General features: G+C 44.3%; 1 protein-coding gene across 1 annotated transcript; it reads right to left on the reverse strand.

The window, feature by feature from the left end:
• Window positions 1-10,563: 10,563 nt before the first annotated feature.
• Window positions 10,564-11,469, reverse strand: LOC143925593 (taste receptor type 2 member 40-like). Its single transcript, XM_077450067.1, has one exon. The coding sequence runs from the start codon at window positions 11,467-11,469 to the stop codon at window positions 10,564-10,566; it is 906 nt and encodes a 301-aa protein (XP_077306193.1).
• Window positions 11,470-20,676: the final 9,207 nt, after the last annotated feature.

Here is a 20,676-nt window from a genome sequence, read left to right on the forward strand (position 1 = left end):
GTATGTGATTGCCTCTTCCCACATTTGCACTTGTTAGCTGTCATCCATGCCGCTTAAGTTAGTCTCTTTCAATGTTCACGGCCTTAACCATCCAGTTAAGCGGAATTCCCTGTGGAAGGAGGCACGGAAATTGGAGGCGGACGTTCTTTGTGTCCAGGAGACCCACTTTCTCGACAAGGCCACTCCATGTTTCCAGCACAAGAACTATCCACATGTTTTCCTGGCCTCTGCCCCCGAGAAGAAAAGAGGGGTAGCTATTGCTATCAGAGACTCAGTAGCTTTCTCCCTTACTGATGTTTTTACGGACCCTGATGGGAGGTACTTGATACTACTGGCTGTACTAAATGATAAGCCTTACACCATAGTCAATTTGTATGCACCCAATGTACGCCAGTTGAGATTTCTGCATAGACTGTTTCGTAAAGTGAATAAGTGTCGTAAGGGGTCTCTGGTGGTCTGTGGGGACTTAAACGTGACGGTCGATTACGCACTGGATACCACATCCAGGGCGCATCGACCTCTGTTGAGGCTCCAACCACTACTTGCTGCTGAAGATATATTTGACGCATGGAGATGTCAACATGCGAGTGAAAAAGATTTTACGTTCCGCTCTGCTAGACACAACACGTACTCTAGGATCGATTTGATCCTGGTAGACAGGTTGTTGCTACAGGCGGTGTCTTCCTCCACCATCCACGCCATTTCTTGGTCTGATCATGCTCCTGTGTCCATAGAGGTGGTGGAGGAACACACTCCGCGCTCAGCCTTTATTTGGAGAGCGAACTCTCAACTCTTTCAAAATTCCTCGCATGTTGCCACTATCTCTAAAAATCTGGCGGAATTTTTTAAATTAAATGCTCATTCTGTGAAGAGTCCCTCTACCCTCTGGTGTGCTCACAAGGCCTTTATATGGGGTATTTTGCTCCAAATCTCCTCCAGAGATAAAAAAGCTAGAACCCAAAGGCTGAATGACATCCTGGCGGACATTCAGTCTCTGGAATCTTCCAACAAATCAACGCCGGATTTCGACACGGCCCATAAGCTTACCCGGCTTCGTGTCGAACTTCACCGTCTTCTGTTGGCCAAGTATGACAAGTATGTATATTCACTGAAACTGTCACACTACTCTTCCAGTAACCGTGCTGGAAAATACCTTGCCAATAGAGTGAGGGCTGCTAGGATTAAAGCTAAGATCCCCTTTATCTATCACCCCCTAGACAAACAGAAAAGGATTAACCCACAGGAAATTGCGGACGCCTTCGCTGCTTACTACTCCTCTCTGTATAATTTGAAGCTCGATCCCGAGACCCCCCAACCCACGCCGGAGAATATACAATCTTTCCTCTCTACAATTAATCTACCCTCCCTAACGGATGACCAATTGGCTTCTCTAAATCTACCAATCTCACCTGCGGAAATTATGAAATGCATTAAATCCTTACCCTTAGGCAAATCTCCAGGACCAGACGGCCTGACTAATGACTACTTTCGTACATTTGCGAACCTTCTGTCCCCGGCACTCTCGGGGGTCTATGGGGAGGCATTCTCTTCCTCCTCATTCCCCCCAGAGATGCTTAGAGCCTACGTAGTTACGATTCCCAAGCCAGGTAAAGAACCTAATACCCCCTCCAATTTTAGGCCCATATCCCTTTTAAACACCGACATCAAAATGTATGCTAAAATTCTTGCCCAAAGACTCCTCCCCTTAATTCCCCAGCTGATTCATCCGGATCAGTCGGGGTTCACACCCGGTAGGCAAGCTTCGGACGCCACTAGACATGTTATAGGGGTTCTCCAGTTTGCAGAAGCCCGTCGAACGCCTTCTCTGCTCCTCTCCTTGGATGCGGAGAAGGCGTTCGACCGGATTCATTGGGGTTACATGGACAGGGTTCTTCGCAAGTTTGGTTTTGGGGGACCGTTCCTCTCGGCCATTCTTGCCCTATACTCGGCCCCTTCGGCACAGGTCTACACCTCCAATATGCTGTCATCCCCTTTCCCCATTTCCAATGGCACCAGGCAAGGGTGCCCACTATCCCCTACAATTTTCAACCTCCTTATTGAACCGCTGGCAGAAAAGGTTCGTTCTCACCCCCTAATCACAGGTATTCCCATGCAGGAAGGACCTCATAAAATCAACCTCTTTGCGGACGATATCATTCTTTTTCTGACTTCCTCAGCCTCCTCCTTGCCACAGGCCCATCAGATACTTCAAGACTTTAGCCTGATTTACTACTACAAAGTAAATTTTTCCAAGTCAGTAATACTTGATACCGGCCTTAGACCTCCTCTTCGGACACAGCTGATGTGCACGTTTCCATACAAATGGTGTGACTCCACCATCCCATATCTATTAAGCATATCAACTCGCCAACTAGCGGAGGCTAACTTCCCTTCTCTTATTGACAAACTTACAGTAGAAGCTAATAGGCTCGCTAAATATGAACTTTCATGGTCGGGGCGACTGGCCGACTGGCCTCTTTCAAGATGCTCTTACTCCCCCAAATCTTGTACACATTTAGAGCACTACCGGTTTCTCCCTCTAGGAAGCATCTTTTAGGCCTCAATCACCTGATGAATAAATTCATCTGGAGCTCTAAAAAACCTAGATGTTCAAAATCACTCTTACTGAAGCATAGGATGGCTGGGGGTATGGGCTTGGTGAATCTAAAAGACTACTACCTTGCATCCAGGCTGGCTCAGATCTCCCATTGGCTCAACTCGGCCACAGAACCGAAATGGTGCTGCCTCGAACGAGCCCTTACCCCCACCCGCGATCTAAAACTTCTTCTTCTCACTGATTCGATTAAGCCCTGGCCTCTCCAGTCCCTCCCTCACACAGTTCGGGCTTCCTTGCAAGCCTGGCGAGATCTTCTTAGGTCCACACCTCAGTCCGTTAAACTGGTCCCTCTGCCCATTCCCCTAATGTCCTTAGAATCCTTAATTCCAGACTTTTCTGTTAAAGACTGGACCAAGAAGGGGCTGCAGTCGTTGCAGGATCTTTTCCAGGGTCCCTCCATGATCCCATATCAATCCCTGCGGACACAATTCCAATTAAAATCTTCCGACATATACAAACATTACCAAATAGCCCATTTGCTTCGAGGTGGTGGTGTCACTAGTGTTTCGGTAGCCGAGCCTCTCTGGCAGTTTCTCAATGCTAACCCCCCTTTACCTAAAGGAATTTCTCTATTTTACAATTTCCTACAGCAAAAACGTGTTTTCAGCAAATCTCGTCCCTTCCTGCGCTGGGAGGAGGACTTAGGTTGCGCCTTCTCTGAGGCGCAATGGAGTCAGGCATTCAAGGCTAACTACAAGGCCTCCAGATGTGTTGGGCACTGGGAACTAGCCCAGAAGATTGCCCTGAGGTGGTACCTTACTCCCTTTAGGATCTCTAAATTTGGCCTGGCCGAGTCCTCCCCCCTGTGCTGGAGAAATTGTGGAGAGGTTGGTAATTTACTTCATATGTTCTGGTCCTGTAAACATCTCCGAAGCTTTTGGAATACTATTTTTAGAGCTATCTCTGATATTACAGGTCTCCTCTCTACCCCTGAACCAGGTCTAGCAGTCCTTAACCTAGGTATTGAGAGATACCCGCCTAACTTTAGGATTGTTATTTCCCACATCCTCCTGGTGGCTAGGTCACTGATAGCGAGATTCTGGAAGAATGACCAAGCCCCCAATGTTTCTGAGGTCTGGTCGACCACCTCCCTACATTATTCTTATGAGCTAATCCTGGCCCTCAGAATGGGGAAAAAATTTCAGTTTGATAACCATTGGCGAATTTGGAACACTTGGTATAAGAATACTCACCTGTTGTAAAATCTTCTTCCTTTGTTTTTCTTCACCCTAGAATTCAATTATTCTTGATATACTGTAACACTCCTTACTGTGACCCACATCTGTATTCATATGGATCTTTCCTTTCGGACATGTGTCAGACCAACCATTCCCTGTTCCTTTTTGTTTTGTTTACTGTTATGTTTCTCTTTGTTTTGCAGTATGTTTATAACCAAGCTTTCTACTTCCCCTATTGTCTGATTGTTCTACGTTATGTAATGTTGAAACAGTTTGGGAGAGTCATTAATGACTGTTAATCATTGTACTGTAAATTTCTTGTGAAAACCTTTCAATAAAAATTATTTACAAAAAAAAAAATAGACAACAGAAGTCTCTGTCAGTAAGGTGAGTATATAGAAAGTCATGTCTCTTATGCCGCGTACACACGATCGGACTATCCGGTGGACTTAGTCTTTTGCAGCGGAGGTCCGCCGGACTTTCTGAAACGAGAGGATCTGCCCACACAGGACCGGACTTTTCCAGCAGACTAGGTCCGGCAGACAATCCGGACTTTTGAAATGAACAGACTTGCCAACACAAGGAGTAAAGTCCGTTAATTTTGAATGCGGCTCCAGGTAGACGGGGCTAGCGAAGGAAGTAAATGTTGCCGCTTCCATCAGCGAGATTGACACCTCGCTAGCCCCGTCACCTGGTATGGATTTAACCACTTCAGCCCCGGACCAATTGCCAGCTTAAGGACCAGAGGTCTTTTTAAAATTTCGCACTGCACTGCTTTAACTGGTAATTGCGTGGTCATGCAATGTTGTACCCAAACGAAATTTGCGTCCTTTTCTTCCCACAAATAGAGCTTTCATTTGATGGTATTTGATTGCCTCTGTGATTTTTATTTTTTGCAATATAAATGGAAAAAGAGCGAAAATTTAGAGAAAAAAAATAAATTTTCTACTTTTTGTTATAAGAAAAATCGAATAAACTCAATTTTAGTCATACATTTAGGGCAAAATGTATTCAGCCACATGCCTTTAGTAAAAAAAATGTCAATAAGCGTATATTTATTGGTTTGCGCAAAAGTTATATCGTCTACAAACTAGAGGACATTTTCTGGAATTTACACAGCTTTTAATTTATGACTGCCTATCTCATTTCTTGAGGTGCTAAAATGGCAGGGCAGTACAAACCCCCCCCCCCAAATGACCCCATTTTGGAAAGTAGACACCCCAAGGAAATTGCTGAGGGGCATGTTGAGCCCATTGAATATTTTTTTTGTCCCAAGTGATTGAATAATGACACAAAAAAAAAAAAGTTTACAAAAAGTTGTCACTAAATGATATATTGCTCACACATGCCATAGTTATATGTGGAATTGCACCCCAAAATATATTCTGCTGCTTCTTCTGAGTACGGGGATACCACATATGTGGGACTTTTTGGGAGTCTAGCCGCGTACGGCACCCCGAAAACCAATCACTGCCTTCAGGATTTCTAAGGGTGCAAATTTTTGATTTCACTCCTCACTACCTATCACAGTTTCCAAGGCCATAAAATGCCAAAATAACACAAAACCCCCCCAAATGACCCCATTTTGGAAAGTAGAAACCCCAAGGCATTTACTGAGAAGCATGTTGAGTCCGTGAAATATTTTATTTTTTGCCACAAGTTGCAGGAATATTACAATTTTTTTTTTTGCACAAAGTTGTCACTAAATGATATATTGCTCAGACATGCTATGGGCAAAAGTGAAATTACACCCCAAAATAAATTCTGCTGCTTCTCCCGAGTATGGGGATACCACATATTGGGGACTTTTTGGAAGCCTAGCAGCGTACGGGACCCCGAAAACCAAGCACTGCCTTCTGGATTTAAATATAAAATGCTACCAAAAAAACTGTTAGCAATCGCAGGGATCCGGCCTGACTCTGCGATCGCTGCAGTTATGTGTTTAGTGTTTTGTAAGTGACAGTGTTCGATCGATACTGCACTTGGGTGGGCTGGGCGGAGGGGCAAAACGCAGGTGCCAGCAGGTATCTGGGCTGATCCCGCTAACAATGCGTTTTTTTGGAAACCTAAACTGCTGGGGACGCTAGTATAGATCTGATCCAATCAGATATTGATCTGTTCAGATTCTATACCACTACGGGAGGTTTATGCTTTGCGTGTGGGTGTTAGCGGTACTGGCACTAACCTAGCGCTGCCTGGGGCGACGCAGACCCTGACCCTAAAACCTAATTGATATCACCCACGGGTGATCAAGAGGTTAAACCTTTATTGGGTAATAAATGGTGGGTGCCCTGATGCTATAAAAAGCAAACTAACTAACCAGAGTCACCCGTAACACTTACACGGTGATCACTGGTGAAAGGGTTAACTAGGGGCAATCAGAGGGTTCAAATCTTTATTAGGTAGTATATGGGGGTCCCTGGTGCTATATAAAAACCTGACGGGGAACCTAAATAACTAACTGGCTAACCATCGTCACCAGTGGCACTTATACGGTGATCGCTGGTGAAAGGGTTAACTAGGGGCAATCAGGGGGTTAAAACCATTATTGGGTAGTATATGGGGGTACCTAGCGATATAAAAACCTGGCGGTGAACCTAAACAAATAACTAGCTACCTAGTGGCACTAGCAACACTAATGCAGCGATCAGAAAAACGATTGCTTAGTGACACTGGCAAAAGGGGGTGAAAGGGTTAACTCTAGGGACAATCAGGGGGTTAAACCTTTATTGGGGGGGTAGGGGGCTACCCTGGACCTAACACTAACTGCCCTGACAGTTTTTACTGTCACAACTGACACTAAATGCAGTGATCAGTAAATAAATGATCACTGCAATCAGTGACACTGTGACTGGGAGGGGGAGGGGGGAGGTGATCGGGGGGGAATTGTGTGCCTATGTGTACCTACATGTCAGTGTAGTGTTTGGTGCACTTACTTTCTCTGTTCTCCTCGCAGACCGGTCAAAAAGACCACCCCAAGGAGAATGACATCACTTCCTCCTGCCTGTGTTTACTATAAACAGCGGGGGAAGCTTCTCATTCGCCAGGAGCGATCGAGAGGGGATGGCCGGAAACCAACGGCCATCCTCTCATCCCGGATCGCTCCTGCAGCAAAACGGACCGCCGCATCCAGCGGGAGGGGGTCCAATCGGACCCCCCATCCGCTGGAAGGCGGCACGTACATGTAAGTGCTTGTGCCTGTCGGTGCCATTGCGCCGACGTACATTGCCATGCGGCGGTACTTAAGTGGTTAAAGGGGAAGCCCTACACCGAAAAAACTGCGAGAATTCCGATCGTGCGTACGCGGCATAAGAGATGAAAGCTATTGGCTACTGGCCCGTTTATAGTCCCGACGTATGTTTTTGACGTCACCTCGTTCACAACGATCGGATTTTCCAACAACTTTGTGTGACCGTGTGTAGGCAACACAAGTTTCGTCCAAAATCCGACGGATTTTGTGGTCGGAGTGTCCGACCGTCTCTGCAGGGCGTCCCCCATCACAGGGACATTGGTCATTATGGTGCTGCTGGCTGGCCTGCCAACATCATGGTAACTGATTGCCGATTCAGAAGGTAAACCAGACAGCACCCCAGGGGGTCCTCAGCACACTGGTTGAGAAACATTGCCCTAGACCAGCCTTTCTCAACCTTTTCAACACAGAGGAACCCTTGAAATACTTCTCCAGGATCAGGGAACCCCCTGCTAAAAATTAGATATCTACAACTCATGATACATTAGTGTGATGGTCATTGGGAAGAATTACCTCCTTACAGATAGCTGAAAAGATCACTGGTGTCAGTGGGAACTTATCTGAGAGGCAGAAATGGCTCAATGCCGAAGGAACCCCTACACCCTCTGGAGGAACCCTGGTTGAGAATCACTGCTCTAGACTATGGATGTAGAAAGGGGAAAACTCCAAGGGAACAGGGTGCCTAACTGACAGACGTCCTTAGGAGCTAGTTCTAACCAATTCTAACCATCTCAGTTAATTGTTAAAAAAAAAGCTGGATGTTTTATTATCTTAATATTTATAAGTGATAAAACCATAGAATGTTGACTGTGTGCCTTAGAGGATCAGGGAGGGATGTTTCCCAGTTGAAGCAAATTGGAACCTGCTTTATAAGGGTTCGTTTTATTTCCTCTAGATTGGGGATCTCCAAACATTGGCCCTCCAGCTGTTGCAGAAACTACACATCCCATGAGGCATTGTAAAACTCTGACATTCACAGACATGTCTAGGCATGATGGGAATTGTGGTTCCTGAACAACTGGAAGGTCATAGTTTGGAGACCCCTGCTCTATATCAACAGTGGGTGTAGGGCCATATAGTTTGGAGACTCCCTGCTCTAGATCAACAGTGGGTGTGGGGCTATATATATATATATATATATATATATATATATATATATATATATATATATATATATATGAAGATGTTACCGTTTTTTTTATTAATGTTTTGCTATTGGGGAAACTTTTTCAGCCTAAATAAAAATGTAATTTATATCGAAAGTTTCCCACCCTCAACACCTAGATCTGATTCCCCACCTCCAGCAGGTTCTCAGCAGGTCCTTCTTTGGCGGCTGTGGCCTCCTGCATGGCCTGCAGCCTGTCCAGGAATTTCCCATGGGTGGGGAATACCCAAAAAACAGGAGACGCACCCCATTCAGCTCTATAGGATGTATGTGTGCTGGTGTGGGCAGCCCAGGACTATTTTTTGTTGTTGTCTGGACTACAGGTAGTGAGGGCAAAGGTAAGTACAGACCTGCTGGAGGAGGAACCCAATTTGAATCATTAACCACTTCAGCCCCGGAAGGATTGACCCCCTTCCTGACCGTAGCGTTTTTTTGGGATTCGGCACTGCGTCGTTTTAACTGACAATTGCGCGGTCGTGCGACGTGGCTCCCAAACAAAACTGACGTCCTTTTTTTCCCACAAATAGAGCTTTCTTTTGGTGGTATTTGATCACCTCTGCAGTTTTTATTTTTTGCGCTATAAACAAAAAAAGAGCGACAATTTTGAAAAAAAACACATTATTTTTTACTATAATAAATATTCCCAAAAAATATATAAAAAAACATTTTTTTCCCTCAGTTTAGGCCGATACGTATTCTTCTACATATTTTTGGTAAAAAAAAAAATCGCAATAAGCGTTTATTGATTGGCTTGCACAAAAGTTATAGCGTCTACAAAATAGGGGATAGTTTTATGGCATTCATATTAATATTTTTTTTTTTTACTAGTAATTGCGATGATCAGCGATCTTTATCGTGACTGCGACATTTTGGCAGACACATCGGACAAGTTTGACACATTTTTGGGACAATTGGCATTAATACAGCGATCGATGCTATAAAATTGCATTGATTACTGTAAAAATGTGACTGGCAGTGAAGGGGTTAACCACTAGGTGGCAGTGTAGGGGTTAAGTGTTTCTAGGGGTGTGTTTATAACTGTATGGGGGCGTGGCTGTGCGTGACATCACACTGATCGCTGCTCCCGATGACAGGGAGCAGACGATCAGTGTGCTGTCACTAGGCAGAACGGGGAGATGCTGATTATATCTGCATCTCCCCGTTCTTGAGCTTTCTGACATGATCGCGGGTATCCCCGCGGCGATCGAGTCCGCGGGACCCGTGACCACGGTCACGGAGCTCTCAGCAGGCATGCGGGTAACTAATGGGTACGTTACTTTGCCCAGCCGTGCCATTCTGACGACGTGTATATGTACAGGAGCCGGTCGGGAACCGGTTAAGGAGTCTAGGGAGGCTTGTTTCCTTTGTGTCCATTTGGCCGCTTCCTCATCATTTCCTGTCCTGTACACACAACATGAGATTATGGTAAAACCATGGTAAAGACATCTAAGCCCTTGTACACAAGATCGGAACGACAGAAAATGTCCGATCGGACCGTGTTGTTGGATAATCCGACCATGTGTGGGCTCCATCGGACTGTTTCCGTCGGAATATCCGACTGACAAAGTTTTAGAGCCGGGCTATAAAATTTTCAACAACATGATCCGATCATTTGTAGAGAATTCCGATCGTACAAAGTGCCACGCATGCTCAGATCAAATTCCTACACCAAATCTATTGGCTACTAGCCTGAACGTAGTCCCGTCGTAACGAAATAACCTCATCACGTTACGAACGATTGGATTTTCTGACAACTTTGTCCGACCGTGTGTATGCAACACCAGTTTCGGACAAAATCCGTCAGATTTTGTTGTCGGAATGTCCGACCGTGTGTACAAGGGCTTAGAGAGTTGTCATGAGAACAGGTGTCCCCATTGGAAGATTTTCCCTCTATTCCTGCTCTGCTGACAACTCCACATTTAGGATTCTCTCACCATTTCCAGCCCCGGTGACAATGATCACCAGGAGAAGCTGTGTTGGTGGAGGTGAGCAGTAATGACTAGGCCTCACTTTGCAACATCCTGGTAGTATTCCAGTCAGGGAGTTACATAAATGGCCTACAACTATAGCAAGGGATATTTATGTAACACCCTGACTGGAATACTCCCAGGATGTTGCAAAGTGAGGCCTAGTCATTACTGCTCACCTCCACCAACACAGCTTCTCCTGAGCTGCACAGTTTGTTTTTATCTACAGACGTCCCTTATATACATTGGAAGTTGTTTTTTTTTAAAGGTGAACTAACCCTTTAAGAAACATTCTAGGCTGATCACTATTAAACTAAAATGTTATAGTGAATATTTACACATTTATGGTAAGGTTTTTTTTTTTAAATCTAAAAAATAGGCACATGTTAAGTCTCTGTGTTCCTCCAGCTTCTGGTCCAGAATCTTCTCAGAATGATCCTTCTCAGCTTGTTGCTGGCCTGGAAGATGACGGCGCCCTCCACCGATGGAGATAATAATTGTAAATCCCAACTGATTATTATCAATGAGAAACTGTGAAAAAATAACCCAATTTGATACACGCAGAAGAATGTGAAGATGAGAAGTAAGAAGAAGATTGTCCTCAGTGCAGTGACATGAGCCTGAAGATTTGGACGTGTTGATCCAGAGTCGTTATTCTTCACCCTCCAGACGTGTCTGAGCAGAAAGGAGGAAGTGAGGACCAGGCACAGAAGACTAAGGCAAAATGGAAGGATGACGCCTAGGAAGGTCACAGGAACAACATAGGAAAGACTGATACGGAACGTGTTACCAGAGGCTTCGGTGCTGTTCTCAGAAGGCTGGATATTTTCTTCACTGACAGCCCAGAACCACGGGACACTCACAATGGACATCCCAAGTGCTGTCAGGAATAGAAGGTGACTCAGAAAATTGGACACAATTCTCTTTAACCAGATGAAGAACCCATAGCTGAGATTGGTGATGGTGGTACAGTAATGAGCCGAGAGCCAGAAGGTCAACCAGAAGTTGTAATAGAATAAAAAGTAAATTGATATGTCCAAAAAGTCAAGTACTTCTGTAACATAAATGTATGCCTGACACAAGACATAGATCATTCCCTGTACACTCAGCACACACTGGAGGAGAAGATTCACAATTCCTTTAGCCAGAAAGATCACATCGGTGGGACTCAACTTCCCTTTCTTTCTGATGATGTCCAGGTTACCCATCACAATACAAGTGTAAGAAGGGATTGCCAAGCCGAGTCCCAAGACTGAAGAGACTAATATGGATAAGAAGTATGGAGACATCATGCTGAGGTTTGGTGTGATCTCCAGACAGAGATGACGGGACACGTCCAGTGATAGCAGACAGAATGATAGAATTAGAGTTGGAGATATGGAAATAGTCTTCAGAGATCCGTCGCATCATTGACTTTGCATATTTGTGGTGAGTCTTATTTTGATACCAACATCCAAAGTACAAAATGTGTAAACAAATTTTTAACAATTTCCCTTATACCGATGCATTTAACCACTTCAGGACTGGCGACAGTTTGTCTCCTATTTACTATCATGAACACCCAGCACTATGACTATTATATACACTCAGTACTATGACTATTATATACACTCAGTACTATGACTATTATATACACTCAGCACTATTACTATTATATACACTCAGCACTATGACTATTATATACACTCAGCACTATGACTATTATATACACTCAGTACTATGACTATTATATACACTCAGTACTATGATTATTATATACACTCAGTACTATGACTATTATATACACTCAGCACTATGACTATTATATACACTCAGTACTATGACTATTATATACACTCAGTACTATGACTATTATATACACTCAGTACTATGACTATTATATACACTCAGCACTATGACTATTATATACACTCAGTACTATGACTATTATATACACTATGACTATTATATACACTCAGTACTATGACTATTATATACACTCAGCACTATGACTATTATATACACTCAGCACTATGACTATTATATATATACACTCAGTACTATGACTATTATATACACCCAGTACTATGACTATTATATACACTCAGTACTATGACTATTATATACACTCAGTACTATGACTATTATATACACTCAGCACTGTGACTATTATATACACTCAGCACTATGACTATTATATACACTCAGTACTATGATTATTATATACACTCAGCGCTATGACTATTATATACACTCAGCGCTATGACTATTATATACACTCAGTACTATGACTATTATATACACTCAGTACTATGACTATTATATACACTCAGCGCTATGACTATTATATACACTCAGCACTATGACTATTATATACACTCAGCACTATGACTATTATATACACTCAGTACTATGACTATTATATACACTCAGCACTATGACTATTATATACACTCAGTACTATGACTATTATATACACTCAGCACTATGACTATTATATACACTCAGTACTATGACTATTATATACACTATGACTATTATATACACTCAGTACTATGACTATTATATACACTCAGCACTATGACTATTATATACACTCAGCACTATGACTATTATATATATACACTCAGTACTATGACTATTATATACACCCAGTACTATGACTATTATATACACTCAGTACTATGACTATTATATATATACACTCAGTACTATGACTATTATATACACCCAGTACTATGACTATTATATACACTCAGTACTATGACTATTATATACACTCAGTACTATGACTATTATATACACCCAGTACTATGACTATTATATACACTCAGTACTGTGACTATTATATACACTCAGCACTATGACTATTATATACACTCAGCACTATGACTATTATATACACTCAGCACTGTGACTATTATATACACTCAGCACTATGACTATTATATACACTCAGTACTATGATTATTATATACACTCAGCGCTATGACTATTATATACACTCAGCGCTATGACTATTATATACACTCAGTACTATGACTATTATATACACTCAGTACTATGACTATTATATACACTCAGCGCTATGACTATTATATACACTCAGCACTATGACTATTATATACACTCAGCTCTATGACTATTATATACACTCAGTACTATGACTATTATATACACTCAGCACTATGACTATTATATACACTCAGTACTATGACTATTATATACACTCAGCACTATGACTATTATATACACTCAGTACTATGACTATTATATACACTCAGTACTATGATGATTGATTCCATATTACTCCAAACAAAAAAACAAACAATTTTCCAGTTTCTGGATTAAATTCAGTATTTAACTGTTATTGGTGATACACAGTACAGATTGTATTCTGTGCCTTCTCCCTCTTATCTCTACATTGAAACTAGGTTTCTGACGTAAAGCTTAGTGACAAAAAAATATATAGTTTAGCTCGGGGCTAAGCCTGAGCTATGGAATCTGGGTCAGGGTTTACTAAGATTTAGGGCTGGGTGATCCTTGGTGATTCCCCCTGGTCTAGAAGGTTGGAGAATCTTCTAGCATTAGAGGGTGGAGGTTAGGAGGAGCTGCCTTGAATATTTATGGAGCCTCAGCCAATCCTCAGACATGGGTCATGCCAGCAGGGGCAGTTGGTGAAAAATAGAGATGCAGTGTTGATAAGGCTGTTGATTGTCCTCAGTGGTGCCCCCTAGTCTGGGGGGTGTCCTGCCTTGGGCCGGGGCTCAGGTACTGTAAAGATCCTGCCATGACACAGGGGAGAAAGTCTTTCCTGGAGGAACGGAAGCAAGAGAGCACACAGAGTGAGTAGTCAACACTGTGCGGACTAACAAAGGAGGGGGGAGACTGCCACATGTAGCCAGTCTCGCTTGAAAACAGTGGCGTAGTTAAGTCTTCAGCCTTTCCCTAGAGATCTCCTGAGAGTCAGCCAGGTGGTCTGGTGAAGAGCACCAGAAACCATGAATCAGGCCGTGACAGAAGTACAGTTCAATCACACTTGTTTGATAATAACAGTAAACAAACACAGTCAACACATAGCCAAGTTTGGAAAACCAGAATAGTTAGTCAGACAAGCCAGAAAGTCAGGGAACAGTGTAGTGGAACAGCAATCAGGATCTGGATCCAGGAAGGATGTCAGCCAAGCAAGTCTTTAACAGGAATGCAGGAGATAGTCTCTGTGATGTTGACCAAGGCGACTGACAATGACTCAGTCTGGTGGACTGGCGTGTTAGAGTTAGCCTGGAGGGCTAGTGAAAGGGGCAGCTGCAGCCAGATGGGTTGGCAATGCCTGAAGATCTGGTGGTGGGATCAGTGGCCACAGAGGAGAAGTTACAAGCTGTTTCACTACCACTGCAAAAAGGGCCACGAGTTCCTGCTTGTAAAGGACCATTGCTAATCTGACTGAAAGCATGTCAGATATGTTAGAGTGATTCAGCTGGAGAAAGTGAATGTGCTAGAGAAGAGTGAAGGAGACTGTATATACAGTATCACACAAAAGTAAGTACACCCCTCACATTTTTGTAAATATTTTCTTCTCTCTTTTCATGTGACAACACTGAAGAAATGACACATGTCTACAATGTAAAGTAGTGAGTGTACAGCTTGTATAACAGTGTAAATTTCCTGTCCCCTCAAAATAACTCAACACACAGCCATTAATGTCTAAATCGCTGGCAACAAAAGTCAGTACACCCCTAAGTGATAATGTCAAAATTGGACCCAATTAGCCATTTTCCCTCCCCTGTGTCATGTAACTTGTTGGCGTTACAAGGTTTCAGGTGTGAATGGGGAGCAGATGTGTTAAATTTGGTGTTATCGCTTTCAATCTCTCATACTGGTCACTGGAAGTTCAATATGGCACCTCATGGCAAAGAACTTAGGAACTGAGGATCTGAAAAAATAAATTGTTGCTCTACATAAAGATGGCCTAGGCTATAAAAAGATTGCCAAGACCCTGAAACTGAGCTGCAGCACGGTGGCCAAGACCATACAGTGGTTTAACAGGACATGTTCCACTCAGTACAGGCCTCGCCATGGTCCACCAAAATAAGTTGAGGTCATGTGCTCAGCATCATATCCAGAGGTTGTCTTTGGGAAATAGACTGCAGAGGTTGTAGGGTTGAGGGGGGTCAGCCTGTCAGTGCTCAGACCATATGCCGCACACTGCATCAAATTGGTCTGCATGGCTGTCGTCCCAGAAGGAAGCCTCTTCTAAAGATGATGCACAAGAAAGACCACAAACAGTTTGCTGAAGACAAGCAGACTAAGGACATGGATTACTGGAACCATGTCCTGTGGTCTGATGAGACCAAGATAAAGGTATTTGGTGTCAGATGGTGACAAGCGTGTGTGGGGGCAACCAGGTGAGGAGGACAAAGACAAGTGTGTCTTGTCTACAGTCAAGCATGGTGGTGGGGGTGTCATGGTCTGGGGCTGCATGAGTGCTGCCGGCACTGGGGGGCTACAGATCATTGAGGGGACCATGAATGCCAACATGTACTGTGACATACTGAAGCAGAGCATGATCCCCTCCCTTCAGAGACTGGGCCGCAGGGCAGTATTCCAACATGATAACCACCCCAAACCTACCTCCAACACCACCACTGCCTTGCTAAAGAAGCTGAGGGTAAAGGTGATGCACTGGCCAAGCATGTCTCCAGACCTAAACCCTATTGATCATCTGTGGGACATCCTCAAATGGAAGGTGGAGGAGCGCAAGGTCTCCAACATCCACCAGCTCTGTGATGTCATCATGGGGGAGGGGAAGAGGACTCCAGTGGCAACCTGTGAAGCTCTGGTGACCTCCATGCCCAAGAGGGTTAAGGCAGTGCTGGAAAATAATGGCGGCCACACAAAATATTGACACTTTGGGCCCAATTTGGAGATTTTCACTTGGGGGTGTACTGACTTTTGTTTCCAGCGGTTTAGACATTAATGGCCGTGTGTTGAGTTATTTTGAGGGGACAGAAAATTTACACTGTTACACAAGCTGTACACTCACTACTTTACATTGTAGACAAGTGTCATTTCTTCAGTGTTGTCACATGAAAAGAGAGAAGAAAAGAGTTACACAAATGTGACTGAGGGACTGTTTTCTTACTTTGGTGTGCCTGGCTGTGCAGGAGTGGGGGATCAAAGTTCATCTGCGGTCCCTATGGGGGGGTGCTCTACATATAAATTACATTTTCCTATGTTTTTTTTTTTTTTTTTTAATACAACTTTATATAACAGAGCATAGAACTGTAGTTATGTAGAAACATTTTTATTTTCATCTTCCTCCCGGATTGCTGCAGCTCCATTCAGAATCATACAATGGAACAAGCCTGTGATCTGCAATAACAAGGACACCACAATGTGACCTTCATAGGGTTTTAAAGGTTACATTTATCCATTACTGCAAGAAAATAGAGACCGCCCACCGATGATGATGCTGTCTATTTTTTTTTTTTTTTTTTTAGTAAAACTTTATTTTGTAACAGGCAACATGCAGTGTGTGCCCACCCAGGAACTGCCCTACACTGACACGTTTCACCCCAATGGGCTTAATTGTGGAGACAGGGAGTGGCCAGAGGGAAAACATGTGGTATTTAAGTCTCTCACAAAAATATGTCCAAACTCCCTCACTAAGCCAACTAAAGAAAGACGGACATTATCCAGCACAACCCTGAGCATGAAAGTGCCTAAAACTTTATATTTTGGTCAGTTTATGGTCAGGTTTAAGCCAAAAATAAAAGATACCATGTTTAAGAACTATAGACATATCCATGTAATAATAAATATACCTGACCCCCCCATAGTCTGTACAGAAGAGTATCAGCTCAGTATTCTTGTGCTGAATGTGCACATGTAATGTGTAGGCTGTTACAATCATTTGTCTAAAATGTTTAAAACTTTTCTCCTTTGTAAATATCGGCGCTGTCGCAGCACTTTTTGTACATCAGAGAGATGCCCCTTCACAGGCAGGATCATAATACCCCCCAGGTGTGTTATTTAAAGGAATTGGACATTTTTAGTGTTTCATTTTAAGCATTTAAAAATGACTACTCCTGTCTGAATGGATTTCATTGTTTGCATGTTTTTGCCGTTCCTCATGGAAGTGCCCACCCCATGGCATGTTTTGACATCTCTCTTCATATTAGCCCAGAAAATTGTCATTTTTTTAATTTCACAGATTTGATAACCATTAATTTCAGGGGGCTTAAATTTTGCATCAAAACATTTTTGGAGTTTGCAGAACTCCTGCCGATACGAGGACGAGGAAGTGTGGTTCATCATTGTTTATTAATGGGAAACCTGAGGCCTTGTGTAGTGTGTTGCGTTGGCGGAGAGAGATAGACGGAGAGACAGTGTCTTTGAATTCCATTTGAAGCTGTTGCAATTACAGTCGATGTATTGTGCCACCTGCACAGTGTGCACCTAAAGCTACACCAATTGCTGGTGTTCTGCTGATCCTATACCACAGGCAGCTGCAGTAATTACAGTCGTGTACTGTGTCATCTGCACAGTGTGCTCTTAAAGCTACTCCAATTGCCGGTGTTCTACTGATCCTATACCATAGGCAGCTGCAGTAATTACAGTCGGTGTACAGTGTCATCTGCACAGTGCATTTAAAGCTATCCCAATTACTGGTGTTCTTTAGATCCTATACCACAGGCAGGCAGCTGCAGTAATTACAGTCGGTTTATTGCATCATCTGCACAGTGATCACTTAAATCTACCCCAATTGCTGGTGTTCTGCTGATCCTATACCACAGGCAGCTGCAGTAATTACAGTCGGTGTTCTCTGTCATCTGCACAGTGTGCACCTAAAGCTGCTCCAATTGCTGGTATTCTGCTGATCCTATACCACAGGCAGCTGCAGTAATTACAGTTGGTGTACGGTGTCATATGCACAGTGTGCACTTAAAGCTACCCCAATTGCTGGTGTTCTTCAGATGCTATACCACAGACAGGCAGCTGCAGCAATTACAGTCTGTGTATTGTGTCATCTACACAGTGTGCACCTAAAGCTACCCCAATTGCTGGTGTTCTGCTGATCCTATACCACAGGCAGCTGCAGTAATTACAGTCTGTGTACTGTGTCATCTGCACAGTGTGCACTTAAAGCTACCCCAATTGCTGGTGTTCTCATAGTAATAATACTACAGGCAAGCAGTTGATTCTGCTAGCTGCAGTATAATCAGTATATATGTCCCAGCTTTGTGCAGCTACATCTCCCTGCAGGCCATTAGTATGTCTGGAAGGCCAACAAGGAGAGGCAGACAGTCACTAGCCAATAAAAGCAGGCAAGCAGGCTCTGTGTCTAGAGGCAACAGTGCTAATCGTAGACAGGGTGAATCCTCATCAGCACATGGCCATGGGACACACTTGTCCTTATTTTCAGCAGCTGGACGTGTTGAGCCACAACATGACAAAGACTTGGTAGAGTGGATGACCAAGCCATCCTCATCCTTCTCATCCTCTCTCACCCAGTCTCAGGGTACTGGCAAAGAAGCTGCCAACGTGGCCTCTTCCCTCATCTCAATGACATCAGTGACTCCTTTCCTAGCCCCACCATGTCCTCCTGAGGAGTCCTCCGAACAGTTTGAGCACAGTGATGGGTACATGCTCCATGAGGATGCTCAGCGATTTGAAGGCTCTGATTATGATACCCAGCTAGAGAAAGGCAGTAATGTGAGCCCAGAGAGAGGGAATGCCCAAGAAGGACAGCAATCTGGCAGTCATGTTCCCCCAGCTGCAGCATACTGCCAGGTTTGCTCCAGTGATGAGGAGGGAGGGGATGATGAGGTCACTGACTCTATGTGGGTGCCTGATAGGAGAGAGGAGAAGGAGGAGGAGGAGCACATCTCCAACGAGGCAGGATGCCCTCCAGGGGCCAGCTTAAGGGCAGCACACCGACTACATCACACCGCATAGCTCTGCATGTGCAAGGTGCTGCCTCTGTGCGTTATTCCAAAATTTCTTTGGTGTGGGCCTTTTTTGAGACGAGTGCATCAGATCACACCACTGCTATTTGCGACATATGTCTCAAGCGTATCTCACATGGCCAAAACATCAGCCACTTTGCCACCACATGCTTGACCAGACACATATTGACCTGCCATACAGTTCCATGGCAAGCGTACCTAAAAGACTCACACCAAAGAACAAATCAGACCTCTCCTTGCTCCTCATCAGCTGGGATCTCCAACCTCACTATACCTTCAGTCCTCTCTGAAACCTGCACTAAGAGGAATGAAGGTGTAGAATTAGGCAAAACACAGCCAAGTACTTGCGGGCAATCTGTCATCAGTACACCGATGTCCGATTATAGCAGGCAAATGTCCCTGCCCCAGCTGCTGGACCGGCAAAAGAAGTTCACTCCCAGCCATCCACATGCCCAGCGGTTGAATGCTAGCTTAGCTAAATTTCTAGCACTTCAACTGCTGCCTTTTCAGTTGGTAGACTCTGCCCCCTTCTGTGAGTTTGTGCAATGTGCGGTTCCTCGGTGGCAGGTCCCCAAACGCCCCTTTTTCTCACGGAAGGCGATTCTGGCTCTCTACCGACATGTGGAAGGCAATGTCCTTGCATCGCTGGACAGGACACCACCATTCCTCCATCTCTGACAGCCCCGTCCCTGGAAGATCACCCGGGGGGTGTAACAACTTTTATTATTATAGTTACTTTAGAATATTTAATAAAAGCCCAACTCCAGGAAATGTGGAAAGTCTGCCTTGTAACAGTGCTTCACCCGTACTGCGAGGGGTATCTGCTTGTTTATATTTGGGGGAGAGTAAAGGCCCTTCTATGAACCTGATCCTCCATTTCCCCAACAGATGCCCCCCTTCCACCACAGATGCTCCCCTTCCACAACAGATGTCCCCCACCCCTCTACCCCAACAGATGCCCCCCTTCAACAACAAGTTCTGCCCCTTCCACAACAGATGCCCCCTACTCCCCTCCCCAACATATGCCCCCCCTCCACATCAGATGCTCCCCACTAGGGATGAGCTTCGTGTTCGAGTCGAACATACGTTCGACTCGAACATCGGCGACATTTGGCAAATTCCGAACGCTATGGGCCATTCGCGCCAGATTCGTGTGGCGCTCACGGCCCACAATGCACTGTGTCATTGCAGTGCATTGCTGGCTCATGATTGGCCAAGCATGCACTGTGACCCCGCATGCTTGGCCAATCACAGTGCCAGCAGCGAGAAGAGCCATGATTGGCCACAGGCAGGATGCCTGTGGCCAATCATAGCTCAGGCTGTGTAGTATACGCCCCACACTATATAAGGCCGCCAGTGCGGCAGCCTTGTGTAGTGTGTTGGCTTCTGAAGCAGTTAGTGGGTGTTCTGTGTACCTTCAACACAGTACACACCGATCGTTATCGGCCGATTTTCAATCTTGCTCTTCTGTAGTGGTTGTTGTCTGCTTGCCCTGACCGCAGTATACACCGCTATATTCACCTCACCTATATAGCTAGTGATCTATCTTTC

The sequence above is a fragment of the Lithobates pipiens genome, unplaced genomic scaffold (genome assembly GCF_037356315.1).
Source record: "Lithobates pipiens isolate NorthernLeopardFrog02 unplaced genomic scaffold, aLitPip1_a1.2 Scaffold_22, whole genome shotgun sequence".
Classification (NCBI taxonomy): Eukaryota; Metazoa; Chordata; class Amphibia; order Anura; family Ranidae; genus Lithobates; species Lithobates pipiens.

What these genes read in the sequence shown, in the direction of transcription:
- LOC143925593 (XM_077450067.1), bottom strand. Translation starts at nt 11,469, where the DNA reads ATGATGTCTCCATACTTCTTATCCATATTAGTCTCTTCAGTCTTGGGA.